General features: G+C 29.2%; 1 protein-coding gene across 2 annotated transcripts in view; it reads left to right on the forward strand.

Moving 5' to 3' along the window:
* LOC129962417 (uncharacterized) overlaps positions 1–18,336 on the forward strand; it is a 51,886-nt gene extending 33,550 nt beyond the window's left edge. Inside the window, exon 2 of one of the 2 annotated variants that reach the window (XM_056076177.1) lies at positions 16,099–17,446. In XM_056076177.1, the coding sequence (XP_055932152.1) occupies positions 16,099–16,149 (51 nt within the window). In that variant the 3' untranslated portion in view covers positions 16,150–17,446. Of the gene's footprint in view, positions 1–16,098; positions 17,447–17,926 lie in introns of those variants that run through there. The other variant, XM_056076176.1, reaches the window with a different exon arrangement.
* The last annotated feature ends 1,193 nt before the right edge of the window (positions 18,337–19,529 follow it).

The following is a 19,529-nucleotide window of genomic DNA, read 5'->3' on the forward strand; positions in this document are numbered from 1 at the left end:
GTCTTCAAATTTAATATTAAGAACTTATACGAAATTTCATATGGAAATTTTGGAGTTCTTGTTGCCCAAACTTTCTTAATAAAATATTTTTATAGATTTTAATTTAATCTTTATTCAAGTAATTTTATGTTCAGATTTTGACAAACTGAAATAGCAAACGGCTTAATTGCATATCACTATCTAAAATATTGGTTTCAAAATATCGTGTGAAAATTTCAAAAAAAAAAAAAAAAAGAAAGAAAGAAAACTTTTTTTGACACAATCTAACCATAACCCATTCGGACCCGCCACTAAGACACACGGATTCATTTGATTGATCGGACCGTCGCGATAACAGCACGGGCGGTAACTAAGGTTGAGTCCTAAAAGCCATCATCGGTCACGGTACAACCCTTCCAGTAGGAAGCACGTTCCGTCATCGGTAAGAGGTAACTGACCTCCACCATTTTTATATCCACCCAGGTTCCCACCAGCGAGAACCAACCACCATGACGGGAGCTTCTCATCCTTATATCTGAGGTGATCAACCTCCGTGGGAGTGACGCAATTTAAATAATATATAATAAGAGAATATCTCATTTTTTAAAATAAAAAAATAGTATTACACAAGATTGCAAATTATAATTAATTAAGAATATTAATAGAATAACATTTCAAAATTAATTAAAACAATATTTGGTTTAATTTAAATAAGTTTAATAAGATTTTGCACTGTATTTACAAATAAATGAAAGCACAGGATTAAACAACTTTCAAAATACCGCAGATAATTCTCGGGGGTTCGGCGCCCTCTAATATTGTGGATCCCACCCCTATGCAGTTAATTTATTTTGCTTATTTAACGAATCAGTCAATAAACTATTATTCCCGATGCAAGCAATCCTTATAACAAAAATAAATTTAATAAAATTCTACATTAAATTTTAAAATTCTGGTTCAAAGTGCTTTGAGTCACCATTATGATTGCCTGAGGGCCAAATTTAATGACTGCTATTGAGAAAGATTCTTCGTGACATCGCAGACACACTCACGAACATTTCAAAATAACTGTATCGAGAAAAAGAAACTCTTAAAACAGGTGTTTGTTTAAAAACGTCTTTGAATTGTCCACCTATTTATGCAGGAAAGGCGAGTTCTTCTGTGAATCGTGAATCTCTATCGAGAACGTAGAAAATTAAAAATAACTTTCCTCCGGAAATTGGTTGTTGCAATCTTTGCTCAGTAGAAAAAGGAGACGGCTTCTTCAATGCAAAGAAGACTGCCACCTGCTCAAACAGCGGAGCTCAGCTCCTTCGCACGACTCCAGATTTGACATTTTCGCCCTTGAGTCGTTTATGAGGCGATCTGCCCATTGATTATCTTTGCGTCGAATAGTTTTGCTGCGTCTGCTGCGTTCTCCTTTACAGCGCAACACACAATCTGCGGATATCTTGATAAGCGACCCTTTTCCAGGAATGTTTACATTAGACGCGCGAGTCTATGGTTTTCATGTTTGCCTTTTTTTTCTATCTATTGATGCGAGCACTTAAGTGAAACTAATGGAGTGTTTATTAAATTTCAGTTCAAGCAAACAGGCAGCCAGACGTTTTGATTTTTTTTTCTCGTATACTAAGAGAAAGAATTGAAATCGTCGAAAATTTGAATTCAAGATTTTTTAATTTCCCTGAATTTCAAAAAAAAAAAAAAAAAGTCTATCTGTCGTTCTATTTGTTAGTTTCTGAGTACAACAGTAAAAAAAAAAAAATTAGGAAATTTGGCATGTGGTCTTTATACCAAATTGTATCAAATCTTGCACGAAATCCATTCAGGGAAAAAAAAATCTGCTTGTCCGGCTGTCCGAATATATGTGAACATGATAATTACAAAACGTTAAAGACTGAATATCATCACATATAAAGTGTAAATCCATACCAAATTTTACCGTCGTCGAGGGGTTAACCGAATATGAGTCTGCACTTTTAAATACATGTAAAAGTGGTGACTCAAAAATGCAGCGACTTAAATAAATGAAATTTGGTGCACGTTTTAAAAATCTGAAATCGTTTTTCAAATGCCCGCCTCGTTTTCCTTATCAAAATTGAAGCCAAATCTATCAAATGGTTCATTGTCAATTGATGGAACTTTTACTCCCATTTAAACGTGATAACTAAATAATGCAAGAAATTAATTAAAAGAAATTTGGCGTGTGACTTTTGTAATTCTTTGTAGCATGTGATTTTTTTAGTAAAACTAAAGTTCTGTGTAAAATTTTGTTTTCAGTTGATCGAAAAAAGATAACCAAAGGGATATCTGATTTATTTACTATATTTCGAAGCACAAAACGCTCATACATGGAGCACTGAAATCAAAAATCTAACTACTCGTGACGTTCACTATTTTACCAAATATCTACAGTTTTATTTTGGAGGAAGGGAAGATGATATATTTTTTATAAAGAAATTCAACAAACTTTTTGTGAGACAATTCCGGCTGACTTTACTTTTAAATTGTCTCAATAAAATTCTTTGAATTCGATTAAATATTTTTAAAGTTCCGAATTTTATTAAATAATTCTTTTTTGAAAATTAATTTTATTCTTTTTATTATTACCAAAGCTTTGGGTTTAGTTTAGTTTAGTTATATTAACCTCCCGTTTTAAAGCAACACTAGGGCTATTTTGCAATGGACCTTGTAATTATGAACCGTGGTCAGATGAGGAGGACGACGCCTGAGCTGTTACCCCTTCTCCAAACTTCCACACTACACTAGCGGGAATCAAAGCTTTGGGAGAGAACCACTTGATAAGGTTTGGGGTAAAAACAACACTCTCTCTCTGTAAATAAGGATCCAAGATTGGAAAAAAAGAAGAAAAAAGAAGTTAATGTGTACGTTAAATGACTTCTTGATTAACGGAAGTATTTAAAATCATTCTTAGTGAATGATGATATCGTGTCTTTAAAAGCTTCAAAAGCACGAATAATGACAGTGTCATTATTCGTGCCACGCAACTTTTATTTTAAACACTGTTTTTCCGCTAAGTTAATAAAATTGCACTCAGTATTGTATATCCATTTTATAAACCAGTTTGATATAAATGACTGTTACTAAAATAAAAAAAATTATTAAAAACTAATTTTTTTCTCTGTCTTTTCAGTATCGAAAATGTTTCTAATGAATTCATATCAGAAGGGATTAAAATTCTTTAATTGCTATTTTAATATCTTAGTCCCGGATTTTAAAAAAATATTCCTGGTTACGCCAAATTTTGAATTTAATGTTCCTTTTTTTTTTTTTTTTTTACTTTTCAGCAAAGAACACATTCACTCTAAAATAAAAGAAAGCATTTATTACATAATCATCAGTTTGTCTATAAATGTAAACAAAATAAATAGATAAATGTAATTTGATATGTGATTCCATTAAGAAAATTGTCTATATTTCTGTGTCAGTATTTGATTTCTGTCTATTAAAAAATAAACGTCCAAAGCGTATATTCGATTTTCTTCATTTGACTACAAAATACAAAACTGTAATGTGCTCAACACTGAAAATAAAAATCTGAGCACTCTTCGCGTTCAAGGACTTTTCCAAGGTGCTCCATAATGTTTTGCGGGGTCAGAGAAGTTAACTTTTATTATAGGGACAGCGCGAGAAAATTTCTTGGAGACAGCTTACGCGGGTTTGGTAATATAAAAAGACAAATGACGACTCATTATTTCAGAATAAAAAAACTTTTAATAGTAAGAAGATTAATCTTTATAGACACAGAGAACGTTTCTCATGAGACAATTAACTCTTTGCACTTGGAAAAGTAATTTGATGCATAATTATTCACCTAATACAAAAATTTGTTTATTGCTCTGAAAAATAAATTTAATTGTTTAAATTTGAATCTGTATGAAAAATTAATTTACATCTTTTTACCATTATGTGGGCATTTTTAACAATCAAAATTAATAAATATATAAATAAAACGTCAAAATGATGCATCGTCTTGAATCGGTGAGTGAGAGGCACCATCCTAGTGCAAAGGGTTAAAGTAATTAAGAAATGTAATTAAACTAGTTAGATTTTATCTTGCCATTAAACTGTAGCCGATTTCTGTCACAGCTTTTAATAGTTGACCATAAGAACATAAGCTTTAACTCATTATAAGCAATTATTTTTTCTTCGTATTGACTCATATTCATATTTTGACTGTTTTATTAATATGGCACATCATATCACAATAGTTGTATCATAGATTTTGAAAATGTTTTTAATACTTGGTCTACTTATAAATTATTAAAAATTCCAGCATATTTCAGTTCTCCCTATGATCCAGTACGTTTGAAAATAAGGCAAAACTTGAAAAATGTATCACATATTTTCACATCGTTGACTAAGTTAATGTGCAGTATTTAGTGCTGAATTTTTCTTACGTGTGCTGTAAACACAAGAGAAACATCATGAATCCATCATAAAACATCATGATTTTAGATATTGCATCATTTCTGTCTAGGAAAATGTGCAGAACTTAATACTGAATTTTATTTTGTGGGGTTAAAATTGTAATATATACAATGGAAACATCATAAACTGCTTCAGATATTAAATAATTGGTTAGTGTAATTTTGTGTGCTATAATTTAATAAGCATAAATGAAATTTATTATAAGTGTTTCAAACATTGATTCATCGTAACTTGGTTGCTTTATACAAAATTTTAATCAGTAATTCATTACAGAATTTGGTTATCGAAATTTTCTAATGAATCTTTTCCCACTTTATTATTTTCAAATTATTATTTTAACCATTATTTAAACATATTGACTGGTACTACTAATTTTCGTTAAAACTGCTTTCAAGCCCTCTAATTTTAAAACGAGTTCCATTTAAGTGAAGTCCCGGTCTTCTTTCTAAGCTCAGAGTTGAATGGATTTTATTGTTCCAATTGACACCAGGCCGAAACCAGTTAGTCCAGTAAAAAAATAAAATATTCCGTTTGCCGCTTATATTTTGAATCGTCTTTAATTTATTGTCATAGCCACCGCTTTGTTCAAATTGCGGCGCAGTTTTTTTTTTAAAAAGATTTTCTAATATGAAGGTTAAACAGGCGAAATCGACTCTGTGTAGAAGACAAGTAAAAAATTGGAATATTTTAAAATCGAATCTTTTAATGACTTTTTAAATAATTAAATATTAAATGGTATGTTGTTTAACTACTTATATATGTTTTCTTTTTCATTTCTCTATCTTAACTTTGATGAAGAATGTATTAAATTGTATGCTACAAAAGTGATATACTACACCAAACATTCATTTATTGCGAAAGGGACAGTAAAAATAAATTAAGAATTCAGCATAACTAGCTAATTTAACGAGGAATTGCTCAACCGTCAAATTAATAGCATTAATTTCGTCAGGAAAAACCACTTACTTTAACTACATCTTATCAAAGTAATAGGAATTGCTATTTTAAATTATAGTTGCATAAAAAATGTAGAGAATTGTGATTGGTAAGCTATACATGAAAAGTGAAGAAATTAATTGGCGAAATCAGTTGAATTGTTGAGATTAAAACTCTGTCCCGGAAAGTCCTTCAAATAGTTGACCGTCTGTTGGTTTGTAATTTTTGCATGCATAAATTTTCATGCGCTAATTAAAAACACTAACAACTAAAGTAAATGCTAATAATTCTAGCTTCCAAAATATAAATACTTATCAACTTTTTAGCCAAGTATGCAAAAGAGTTGACCGTTTTTCGATTTGTACTTTAACAAGTATATAAACGCGATCTGTATGTAAGCGCGAAGTATGTAAACGCGACTGTAATCGAAATTATATGTGAAAGTTTCATTTAAATCTGTCGAAAAGAAACTTGCACTTGTTTATGAACAATGAACAAGAAAAAGTACTTGTTTATGGTTTTTTAAACAAGTACCTGATTTTCTGGTACTTTAATATAAATCGCATCTCAGATTCATTCCCTAAAAAATCGCCAAAAGTCGCACTTTAATAAGATCATTCTTAACTATTGTTCGCCAGGGGCTTGTGGTTAGTAAAACATAAATACATTTATTTGAGAGTATGTAAAATCATTTTGAGGGTGGTCATATTGTTTGGTTAATTAAAGTCATTTCACTAATTATTTATTGTTAAATTTTCAAATTTAAGTTGTTTAAAATTGCCTATACAAGTTTAGAATCAAAATTCATTTGAAACGCACTTGGAAATGACTCTTGCTTTATTATTACAGACTACGAATGTTCTATTTGGAACTATTTAACATTTTATCCGTAAAAAAAATGTTTCTGAAAAATAGTAGAACATATTATATGATAATTAGTCATTATCTTAAAGAGAATTAATTTCAAGGTATTGTTTTCAAAAGAAGAAACATGATGCGCATGTGATATAAGATAGTTAGAATAGCTACGTGTTGAAATTAAAATTTATGATAATATCTAAAATTCTGCTTGAGATTTTAATATAAAATCAGACGTGACCTAAATTCGTAACTAACTCACTAAATTTCCATTTTCATTTTCACCGATAAAAACCCGAATTTTATTATTCTTACGCTGTTACTTCCAAGTAAGAGACCCATGTTTTAGATATAGTGAGTATACATTTTGCAACCAAAGTGCTATTTTTTAGGCATTATCATTTTTATTTGTTCATATACAACGTATACAAAAAAAAAAATGATTATCAAAAAATTTGACCTTGAGCTTTTGACGAATCTACACGTTTTAGTGCTTTCAGAGATCGAAGAAACACATCACATTTTTGGAATTATGTCTACCTTTAAATACGATAACTCAGAAACAGGGTTGGAAAATTGAATTCGATATGAGATTTTGTATTTGGGCGCATATGTTTAGGATATTCATTCATTAAAATTTTAAAGCCCAATTGCCAGCAAAGTCCGAAAAAATGTTCACCAAACATTGAACATAGCTTATATATTAGTAATTTGTATCCTTAATTGATCTGCCTGGTAGTAAAGTCGTTAGAGCTTTAGTTTTTTTTATCCGTGAGACCAGGATTCGATCCTGGTGCTTCTTTCTTCTTTTCGTTTCTTTTCAAAAATATTTCAAATGGACATTTTACTGATACATTGAATTAATCTGCTTTCATTTTTATACATATACACAGTTCATTCTAATAATTTTTGAATTTAGTTTAATTTTTAAACGTAAGATAATTATAAATTGATTTGAGTTTTTTTAAATGTTTAGATTTATTTAAATTAAATTATAAATGTACCGATAGTTTCTATCAATACGTCACTTTTGTACGCAAAAATCACTGTTCTTCTCTTAATACTCGAATAAGAATTAAATTCATGAAAAGAAAATAATTATATCAATGCGTTTTTTGAAAAAAAATTATAAAAAATATAATTATAAAATATATTATGAAAATTATTTTAAATTAAGTTAACAGCTTACAGATAGTTTTAATGAACCCTTTAAAGGGCTATTTTTTTCTAGTCATGATACATTAAAACATTTTTAGGATTGTGATTGACTTAAGAAAAATTATTCATTTAGCTTATTAGCTTTTGATTAATTAATTAATTTGGTTAATTAATAAGTAAGTAACAAATCAATGCGCACCATTTTGTGTGAGATAAGAAAATGAAGCATCTAAGTTTCCGTCTAATTGAAATATTTGTCAGAACTTACGCAAAACTACATAATTCCATACAAAGATTGATGAATTTGGTGGGAAGCATACTTCCCATGGTCCTATAAAGGATTCACATGTCACTACTTTTTTTATCAAAAATAAATGTTCATTCACCTAATACTTTAATTATAATTGAATTTTTAAGCAGAAAAATAATTACAAATACAACTTAAATGATGATGAATATTAATTATATTTACTGACATCATCAAAAAAGTTTTCTTCAATATTTCTAGAAATTTATTATTTTCAGTGACATAAAAGAACCAAAATGGTATTTATCATAGAATCATTGAAAACGAAACATATTGAAATATCGTTCACAATTAATAATTAATGATTGTTCACGAAAGTAATATTAAATAGATCTACTGACGAATTACTTAAATGTCTTGAGCTTTGAGTTGAGACAAAAATTGGAAGATTGATTGCGGACTTTGACGTACATTTTTTTTTTTTTTTATCATAGATAGTGTGCAATAAAGTAATGTTTTTGTGATCTTTCTCAAAAATTAGAAATGAGAACAGGTGACTATTGATGAATGCGAAAATCATGATTTTTTTTATTTGAAATAAAAATAGGCGAAAACGGTTCAGTGATTAATTCCTTAATTCTTTAGTTTTCTGTTTTTTTAAATATATAGATGATTGGGTTCTAAAATCTCGAATTTAATATCGAAGTTTCACTGATTCAGCGCTAGTCTCACCATAAATCTGTTTTGCATATGAGGTCATTCATTCCACATTAAATACAATGATGTCACATTTTCTTCAGTTGACTCGACGCGTTAATTTGAAAGTGTTTCTCATCTGAGAATCATACTAATAATCTGACATCATTTTATAGTAACAAAGTTCATTCGAAATAGTCCTTTAAGGTAGTTAAAATCCATTTTTGAGTGAATTAAATAAAAAGAAATATTTATAATATTATAATCAGCGCAAAGAAGCATTGAGGTTTTTAATTCAAATTTAATCATAATTTCTTTCATTATAAATAATTCATTTCAAATCATAATTTGTTTAGGGGCAATTCATCTCGTATCGATACGATGAAAAACACTTTTAATAAAAGTAAATTTAAAAAAAACCTGCATTTCATTTTTTAACAGACAGCGCGTCAGCATTTGCTTGCAGACAGTATAATGCTGAAGCAAAGTGAGAAATTTTCAGATCTGTTCATTTCATCGTTTTAATTTTCCACTTCGCAAAATGGCATCTGAACACTTCCCACTGTGTGCGCTTTTTTAAACTCTATGTCTATATGTGACTCATTATTTACAAGAGTAAAACACTCATAATAAATTAATTAGTCATAATAAATTTTTAATTACTATTTTATAATGAAAATTTGACAGTGTAGTAAAAACATCATTTCTGATTTTTAAAAAAAAATCTGAATCTATAATCGAACACAATAAGAAAACATTATAAATGTTTAGGCATCTAAACATCTAGGTGCTACCCGTTCGGCCTTAGGCCTTTAAATCATTTGAAGTCAAAAGCAGCTTTCCCACGAGGCCAATTATTGAGCGCAATAGAAGGTCATGCCTACCTCAGGCACATCACGTGATTGCAATGGGCCAATGACAGATATTTGTCCTGATAAGAGAACCATTTACCATTGTCCCATTGGAATCACCTGATCTTCCTGAGATAGGCGTGGTCTCCTACTCTTCTTTCCAAGTCTGGTAATTCGAGTCCTCCCTGTTACCGGGTTGAAATCTGGCATTTCACAAGTGAAATTGTTGTTGTGTCTCTGCTACATGTTCGTTTTCTACCCCTATATTAAAAAAGGAATAAATCTATTTTTTTTATAAAATTGAATTTTTTCTGTTATATTTTGCCCGGCAAATTCAGAATAATTTTTTCATTTTTCATGTTTGTTGGGCATCCTCTAGCGATTACCTAACGGAGATTAGAGTGCTTTCATTTATCCTGCTATAATCATGTCTCTGCTATGTGTAAGCGTCTTTTCTAATATTTAGAGAGGGATAAAGCTAAATTTTCTTTTGAAATTCAGCTTTTGACGCTTTATGTTGACGGGAAAATTAATGACCACCTAATGTCTTGAAAGAAAAATTAAGCTCCTTTTTTTTTTTTTTTTTTTTTTTTTTACAGTAACGAATCTGCTCTATTATATTTTGTCCTGCAAGTTCATAATAATTTTTTCACTTTAAGTTTGTTGGACATCCTCTGACGATTACCTGACGGAGATTAGTGTTTATCATTTATCTAGTAATCATGTCACAATTAATTTTAAGCTTCTTTTGTAATATTAAAAGAGGAATTTTGCTAAATTTCGTTCTGAAATTCAGCTTTTTATGCTTTATTTTGATGGACAAATTAATGACCACCAAGTGCATTTTCCTATTACTTAAATTTTAATAAAGTACATTATAATCAACATTTATCTCTCTCTCTCTCTCTCTCTCTCTCTCTCTCTCTCTATATATATATATATATATATATATATATATATATATATATATATATATATATATATATATATATATATATATATATATATATATATATATATATATATATATATATATATATATATATATATATATATATATATATATATATATATATATATATATATATATATATATATATATATATATATATATATATATATATATATATATATATATATATATATATATATATATATATATATATATATATATATATATATATATATATATATATATATATATATATATATATATATATATATATATATATATATATATATATATATATATATATATATATATATATATATATATATATATATATATATATATATATATATATATATATATATATATATACACATAAAGCTAACGTACGTGGCATAGAAATCGAGTTTATTACTAAATGTCGAATGGCAGCAGTCAAATATAAGCAAAACATTATATGAATTTCAGACTGTTTCATTCACGGAACGGTTTTGCAGCTGTTCCGAATCAAATGCTTCGCTTAGCTAATTAATGGAGCTGCAAAATATTATTAGAACTGTTCTGAAGCTATTTACCATGTCACCAAAGGGGAGATTTAGTCAGAGGCAGGAAGATATGAAAGAAATCGAGAAACAGGCTTGAAACAAAAAATACAATGAAATGCAAAAGTAGGTTTAACCTTTGATAATTGCCCGGTAATCGAGGTAAGACTTAAGATTAATGTACGGTTTCTCTCCAAGCACATTAAAATCGTGCCAATAGTCAAAAACTGGCCTAAAAATGCTATTCTGGATGGATACAAGAAATGGTAACAATAGGCTTTGAAAGTTGCGATCAAAAATTGTCACTACTATATTGGACCAGAAATCAATCTTTAGTCTAGCCGTAATCGTTATGACTTGTCTGCGGAAATTGATACTCATATCTTTTAAAACAATTGCCTTATAAAAAAGCTTTTTTGTATTATCTTAAGTCTAAAAAAATTACCTTTTTAATTATATAAATCTTCTTTTCTTGCAATTTTTCATTTAACTTAAAAAATATTTTAAATTCAATTTGATGCATTATCTGAAACAATGTTTTAAATGCATGATGGAATTCAAACTTTTCATCAAACCAGTAATAGATTTTCACTGTCCTTTTTATTTTGTAATTTACAGTAAACTAATTGAATTCATGTGTTTAAGCCGTATCAAATTACAAAGTGAAATGTTCTCTAAAGAAATGCATTCCATATTAATAATTAACAGCCTAAAAATCAATAACCTTGGCAAACATACTGATCTCAAAAGGCGGTATACAATGTAATCAATAAAGTACATCAATAGGTCACAATGCCCCTAAATTTGAATATCATAGTACACGAGCATTATCAATCTCCTTCCAGAAATTTTTGTAAATTTGTTGTGGTTTTATGACTCGAAATCTTTCAATAAAGAAAAACTAACTGTAGGTTTACTATAAGGATTATCTTCCATCATCATATCTTTTCACACTCTGATCAGGTCACATTTATCTGTTTTCCCAGCGATCGTCGGTACACCAGATGATAAGATGGTGCACATCATCAAAACCAACAGCACGAGGAGTAATCTACATTCTGGACAGTGTGAAAGAGGCGCCGCGTTTTGCTGCAGATAGAACGACGCTTGGTAGCCCATTCTCACGCTCTCCTCGTTTGACCCGAGGGTTAAGCACACTTGAAAGAATCAACAAGTAGGGAAGGTGCCTCTCTCTCTACTTATCATCCAGGCTCTCTCATCTTCAGTGCTGACAAACTGTTCGGTTTAATGTAGCAGAATTAACTCAGGGTAGCAGCTCATTGTACATGAATTATAAAGGTTCAAAATATTATGAGAATTGAACCGTCCGATTAATGTTTGAATAACTTCAGTAGACTTCAGTGCGCGTCTTAGGCCTTAGTAAAGGCGGTCACCTCAAAATGTATTGGTGGTCCACCGGTCGATCACGATCGTCTTAATGCCCACCCATACAATTCGACTTTTGAAACTTCATGACTAAACCAAGAAATGTGATACATTTTTATTGTTATTTTTTTAAAGTAAAAATTCAAAAAATCCGAAGATTATACGAACACTAATATAAGGAGTTTAGATTTAAATTTAAACTAATCTACCATTTCTTTTTATATTTCAAAACTTTTGTTACTCATAATATCTTAAATCACACTTTATTATTTTATGTACAATATTTTAATTAATCAATCCGTTCTAAAAGTTATCTAATCTTAGCTCTTTAGAAGGCACCTTTTGAAACTTCATGACTAAGTCAATAAATCAGTTAATGCCATACTTCTTCTATGTGTATGAGAAAGTATAGTGTAAAATTCAGACTCCCGATTTTGATAAATCTCTATGTTTTAGACCTCTCTTAATTCGAAAAAAAACATTTTTAGGAAATGTTCGTTTGTCTGTCTGTCTGTGACCAAGATAACTCAAAAGTGGTTATTCAAAAACGCAATCACTAAAGTGTATCAAATTTGGTATGTCATTTTATGACTTAAAATGTAGTTCTGTTCCATTTTTTTTTTTTTTTTTTTTTTTTTTTAGAAAAATGTGTCTAAAGCACAAATTCGATTTTCACATCGCAAAGATAACTTGCCAAAAAACTCGCCAAGGATGGCACTATAGATTCAATAAGAATGCTGAATTCATGCCAAAAGTTAATATTTGTAACTATTGTACGCCAATGTTATGCAAGGCGTTCTCTGGCATGACATGTTTATTAGAGAGTATGCGAGAAAGTTTTAGGGAGACCACTCCTATCAATTTCTTTCATAAAAAAAGAGGAGAAAAATCCTTAATCCGGTGATTATAACAACAATAAGATTAAAAAGTTGAGATTACTATTACTACGCAAATCTTTTTTCCTTTTGTTCTAAAATCATTGTTAATCATGGAATCTCTCGGATTATATAAATTATTTTATATGCAATATCAATTAGTTAACGAATACGACAACTTGGTCAGCTTAAGTCATAATCACATACCTTAACTTTCGAAACTTCATGACCAAGTCTAGAAATGAATTGACGTATTTGTAATTTCATGAAAAAAATTAATTAATCCGGCGATTGTAAAAAACTAAAATTAAAGAATTTCAGAATCAAAATTGAATTAATCTTTTATATTTATACACTGAAAAAAAATTGAATACGAAATTTTGACGAATCTCCAAATTGTAGACTTTCCGGATTCCAAAAAAAAAAAGAAAAAAAAAAAGCGAATTTCATAAGTTATATAATTTTTTTAACACGGATATCTTAGGAATTACGGTAGCGTCGTTGCAAGGTATAGGCTTTGAGACTGGAGGGCTCTAGGTTTGAGAACCTATTCCATCGAAGGACCGCCGTGTAAGAGCGTCTGAAACGCAACAAATCCGTTCTTCTAGCGTGTTGTGGAAAGTTTACAGATGGGAACTTTATTTCAGGTGTCATCCTGGTTATCTGACTCAATTTCAAATTTTCAAGTAAAGTGTTCCATTGTTAAACTAAGACGTGAATATGACTAAACTGAGTCGTAGGGGCGATAATATAACTTATTTAGTTCCTTTATTGTGTAGGAACTCTTTTACTAAAACTATTACTGCAGTACACAAAAGGTCTATTATGTGTAAGAATTATAATGTTCTTCAGTGTCTGATTTAGGCATGACGCGGTTCCTAAGCACTGTGAGGATGTCCCTTTTTTTTAAACCAAATAAGTTTCACTTTCAAATAAATTTAATTTTAGTCAAAGTGTTCATAAATTATTTGATATTAACTTTTTATTTTTATGGCTTAGCAAAAATATGTTTTTATTTATCTATTTCCAATATGTCTATAATAGAAAATATCACTAATATGATGAAGGTTTTGAAAATGAGCATTATTTATTAGTTAATGATTTTTCTAATTAAAATAAAATATTTCATTATTTTGACATATTATAGAGAAAAATTAAACTTCGAACAAATATAATTTTAAAAAATTATTATTTTAGATCAACTATCGAGTGAATTATTTCATAACTAATAAAATGAATAATTAATATCCTATACATTATAAATGAATAATCGATTGTATTTCAAAATATTTCCTTACAATTGGAATAATTCAATATAAATACGCATTATAGTCTTAATGTTTTTTCTCATATAAAATACGCAAAGAGAAGGAATTGTAACCTTCAAGAAATTTGAGCACTCGATTTTGACCAGTTTCCGTGGTTCAGTCCTCCCAGAATCCGAAACGCACATTTTTGGAATGTCCGTCTGTCACTTTGTTTGTCTGTGAACACGATAACTTAAAAATGCTCTAATATAGATGTATGAAATTTAATGTGTGTGTGTGGGGGGGGGGGTTCTCACATGTTTGTAGATTTCTTTGTCAAAATGTTAGGTGCCGTCAAATATATATATATATATATATATATATATATATATATATATATATATATATATATATATATATATATATATATATATATATATATATATATATATATATATATATATATATATATATATATATATATATACAATAATTGCAAATTTAAAGAATCGGGCAAGAAAATTTTGCACTCGGATTTTGTATCTAAAATGCAGATCTATGTTACATTTTAAATCAAATCTATCAAGGGATTGACCATCTGTTGGTCTGTGTTTCCACATGTCTCTAAATGAGATAAATGAAATAAATTTTTGTTTGTGATCTTGTTACTAAATGTAGCACTGTTTTGGTTGCATAATTGGTCTACTTTCCTGCTTTTTCTAAAAAAAAAAAGCAGAAAACGATAATGCACGGAACTATGAAAATGAAAATCTGAAGCCTTATAGCATTCATGTACTTGCTTCGAGATCCACACTTTTATGCAGAGACTGAGGGGGATCTGGAACCAGATGAGACCACTTCATCCGAATAAATTCATATATTTTTGTTAAAAGTTTATTTATTTGATAAATAAGTTAATAAAATTTATTAATCTAACTATTTATACCCCCCTCCTCTCTTTGTACCAGATGCCTTTGGCAGTTGCCTGGTCAAAAATCGTCACTGCTTTTTTTACCAATCATAGACTGGACATTGGAATAGTATTAATTATATTTGCAGATATAACCTTTGTTTATTTTTATAAATGCTTTTTAAAAATTTCTCCCTAGTGTTAATCGCTGAAGTAAATAAAAGAACACATAACTCAAAGAGACTACTTTTACATTATTTCTATTCTTTACAGCATTTTCGGCGCGACTTCAAGTCTCAAGGCTGTTGTAGGCAATCTTTCCTAGCTCCGTTCGAATACACCTGAAATCAAAACAAAAGCAGACAAAGGTTTACTCTTTTTTGTCTCCATCAAGTCGCAAATATTTTAAAAATTCGCGTCCCATAATTGTCTTTAAGCAATTTTATGTCTCGCGACAAACTGTATTTATTAATGAACAGAAGGTAATGGATTGCTATGCTAGATTAATGTCCTATTTTGAAGATACAATGTGATTATTTTGCAATGATATTATCTGAGCTTGCATTGTAATTCTTTGAGGGTAAGGAACTGAAGCTGCAATTTTACCCAGTTGGAGTTGAATTTGAAATTTTTTGATAATGGCAATGCTTTCTTGTTCTACACATACTGGAAAGGAAAATTTAAACTAAATTCTCTCAGTTTTTTGCTATATGACGATATTAAACTTCGAATAATCCTCACCTTTATGTCAATTTAAAAAATATAGTTTTTTCATCCTATTCATATTCTAACTGCTGTTATTACTGAATATTCGACAGACTTTGAATTCATGACAATAAAATATCACTGCCTTTAATTGGGATCAACGCACATTTACATGTTAAAGAAATGTATTTAAATTAACCTAACTATTTTAAACCTACTGGAAGCTGTTTTAGGAACGACATTATAAGTTTTAATCAATTTTTAGTTATCAACGTTTCGTTTTAAAGCAACAATAGAATTATTTTAGGGTGGAACTTGTAATTTTGATGCACGGCCAGATGACGATGACGGCACCTGAGCTGGCACCCTCCTTCTCCAAACTTCCTCCAGCGGGAGGACTTTTGGCCCTGACGGATTTAACGTGCACCAGACCCACTTACACGAAGGTTTTTTCGATCGAATCGGGTCTTGACCCTGAAATCCTGCCTTTCCGAAGCCGAAGTCTTACCACCAAGCCACCTCTGCCAAATTTTTAATCAGATTTAGATGAGAAGGATGACACCTGATTTGACACATCTCCAATATCCACATTGCATCAAGATTCAGGAAAATCCATTGCCACTTTTATTATTTTTATTTACTTACAGGAAATCTCATGGAATATTTAATTCATATATATTACATGTGATATGCTTTTTAATTAGTTGGGCATCATATTTATGTTTAATGTAATCAGTAATTCTTTTACTGAAAAATTGAATTAAATTACATTTTTATGTGTCATATATTTTATGTGTCATTATATGTCATATTACATTCATAAAAACTATTAGGTTTTGCGAACTTTTCTTAAAAAATTATTGAGTGTAATTTTTTAAATTTTTAATTTCTTATATTTATTTATTATTAACTAGCCGCCTTTGGCGACCAGCCGGTTCGCCAATCTTAATGTTCGTTAAAATTTTAATAATTAAATATTTTATGCAATTTCTACTTTAATAGCTTCTTCATCAAAATATTTTAAAACTTCAAATTTTGATTATCATATAATTCATTCATAATATTATAAAGGCCTTCAGTCATAACGTAATATGTATCTCTCTCATTTTCTGTTAGCACCCGTAGAATTTATGCTTTAAATTAAAGTGGAAAGAATTTATCTTCAATTAATATAATAATATTTTTTACTGAAACAAAGCATTTTTTTATAATCTGATTACTGAAAATAGAGTCACTCAGCGTTTAAACTTTATGGGCACTAAAGAATATTTTTTTAAATTTATGTAATATCTCAAGAGTTGGTCAACAAAATTTTCTTAGATTCATTATGAGCAGATCGATTCATTAACAATGTTTAAATTTAAATGCATCAAACACTAAGAAAATAAAACGAATCGTTTAAAATAAACGGTTGAAAACTGGTTTTAAAAAAACTACTTAAAAAACGTTGTACTTAAAACTATAAGCATATACATGTTGTCATGGCAACAATCAGAACAGAATGCGCATGCGTGAATTTTCTTCGCCGGTTACGTAACGCAAATACGTGATTTTTTCTACGCCAGTTGGGGTAACGCTATGCGGATTAGAAATTTTTAATTTCCTTTATTCTGTTTTATTTTAATTCAAAAGTACTTCAGAATGAATCTGAAAGATTGATTCATTAACAATGTTTAATTTTAAATGCATCAAACATTAAGAAAATAAGCAGAACCGATTGAAATAATCCGCCGAAAAATTTTAACCCTAGCCTCATTACTGTTGGGAGAAAAAAACAACGGAAGCCTTTCTCGTTTGGCGCTGGGGATAATGGAAGATTTTTTTGGCGGAAAAGTTGGCGGTGGGGAAAATGGAAGATTCTTTTGGCGGGAAAGTTAGTTTTTAATTAATAATTAAAATTCTAATTAAAATTTCAAAAAAAGGGACCCCAGGTGCACATTCCCGACCTCTAAGGTATACATGTACCAAATTTGATAGCTGTATGTCAAATGACCTGGCCTGTAGTGCGCCAACACACACACACACACACACACACACATTGAGCTTTATTATAAGTATAGATTATATTTATTTATATTTTAATTAATTAATTATTTATTTATCTATTATTAAATAATTATTCATTTATTTTTCAGAAATCGGCAGATGTCTCGCACTGGATAGAGCAACAAAAATCGACTCCGCCCGCAACCTTAGAAACGTTTACTCTGGAGACAACAGATGTCGCTACGAGACAGATGTCTGATGGAGAAAGTTCAGAGGGTGAAATGACCGCCTTGTGATGCATTTCATGAAAGAAGAATGAAGGAAAAACGAAGCATACCTTCAGATCACTTTACATCTTACGATGCAATTCAAGTCAACTAAAAAAGAATGAAAACTGCATATTATTTATAAATACATCTCTTGAAAAGATTTCTTTTTGTTGTTGGCATCTGCCTAAATATATCATTTTGTGAAACGTTCTGTCTTTAATATATTTCTCACATATTGTCACGAATTTTTTCTTTTTTTGCCTATATATTTTAATAAATAGTTAAAAGTTCTTACCTTTTGTATTTATTTAACATTTAAAAAAATAGTAAACCAAGAATTTTTATTTGAAAAGTATTTGAAATATGCATGTTAATAATTGCACCATTTGTGAAATCTGGTACATTATTGCCTAATCATCAAATTATCGTCAGGCTTTTATAACAGCAACAGATTTCAATTGTTGAATTTGGTTAAAATTTTAATACTCAATTCTTTTGTAGATAATTTTTTTTAAAAAATATGTAACATATTTGATTTTGTGTTAATCCTTTCATCACAGAATACGGCGAAAATTTTGCATGGATTACACACATGGGTTACAGAAAATACTTAAGGGCAATATCGCAATGTCTACATTCTGACATTGATTCAAATCAAAACAATAGAAACCAAGAAATAACTTTAAGATTAAATAAGTCTATCAAAAACTAATAAAAAAAATCTATGGTCGATTTACACTAATTGCAATTATTATACAAAGAACCCTTCTAGAATTTCATTACAATTCGAAATATTTTCATATATTGAATTTTAAAAAATGTAAAGAATAGAATTATTTTTGACAATTTCAGAGAATTAAAGAATAGAATTATTCTTTACAATTTCAAAAAATTCAAGAATTATTTTTTTCAATTACAAAGAATAGGATTATTCTTTACAATTTCAATGAATTCAAAGAATAGAATTATTCAATTTTATTTTTTTAAAAAAAGGTAGCAATCTGATCTCATTCTTTTCATTTAACTTTTAATTAATTTCTTTGTGTTGTAAAAAAATTAATTTATTTATATTAATATTATTGCTTTATTGTTCTTCATGAAGAACAAAATCAGCAAGTTCTCGTCCATTTATTGTAAACTAGCCGCCTTTGGCGACCAGCCGGCTCGCCAATCTTAATGTTCGTTAAAATTTTAATAATTAAATATTTTATGCAATTCCAACTTTAATAGATTCTTCAGCAAAATATTTTAAAACTTCACATTTTGATAGTCATATAATTCACTCATAATATTATAAAGGCCTTCAGTCATAACGTGATATGTATCTCTCTCATTTTCTGTTACCCCTCGTAGAATTTATGCTTTAAATTAAAGTGTAAAGGATTAATCTGCAATTAATATAATAATATTTTTTTACTGAAACAAAGCATTTTTTTTAATAATATGATTACTGATAATAGTCACTGAGCGTTTAAACTTTATG

This window comes from Argiope bruennichi, chromosome 2 (assembly GCF_947563725.1).
Source record: "Argiope bruennichi chromosome 2, qqArgBrue1.1, whole genome shotgun sequence".
NCBI lineage: Eukaryota > Metazoa > Arthropoda > Arachnida > Araneae > Araneidae > Argiope > Argiope bruennichi.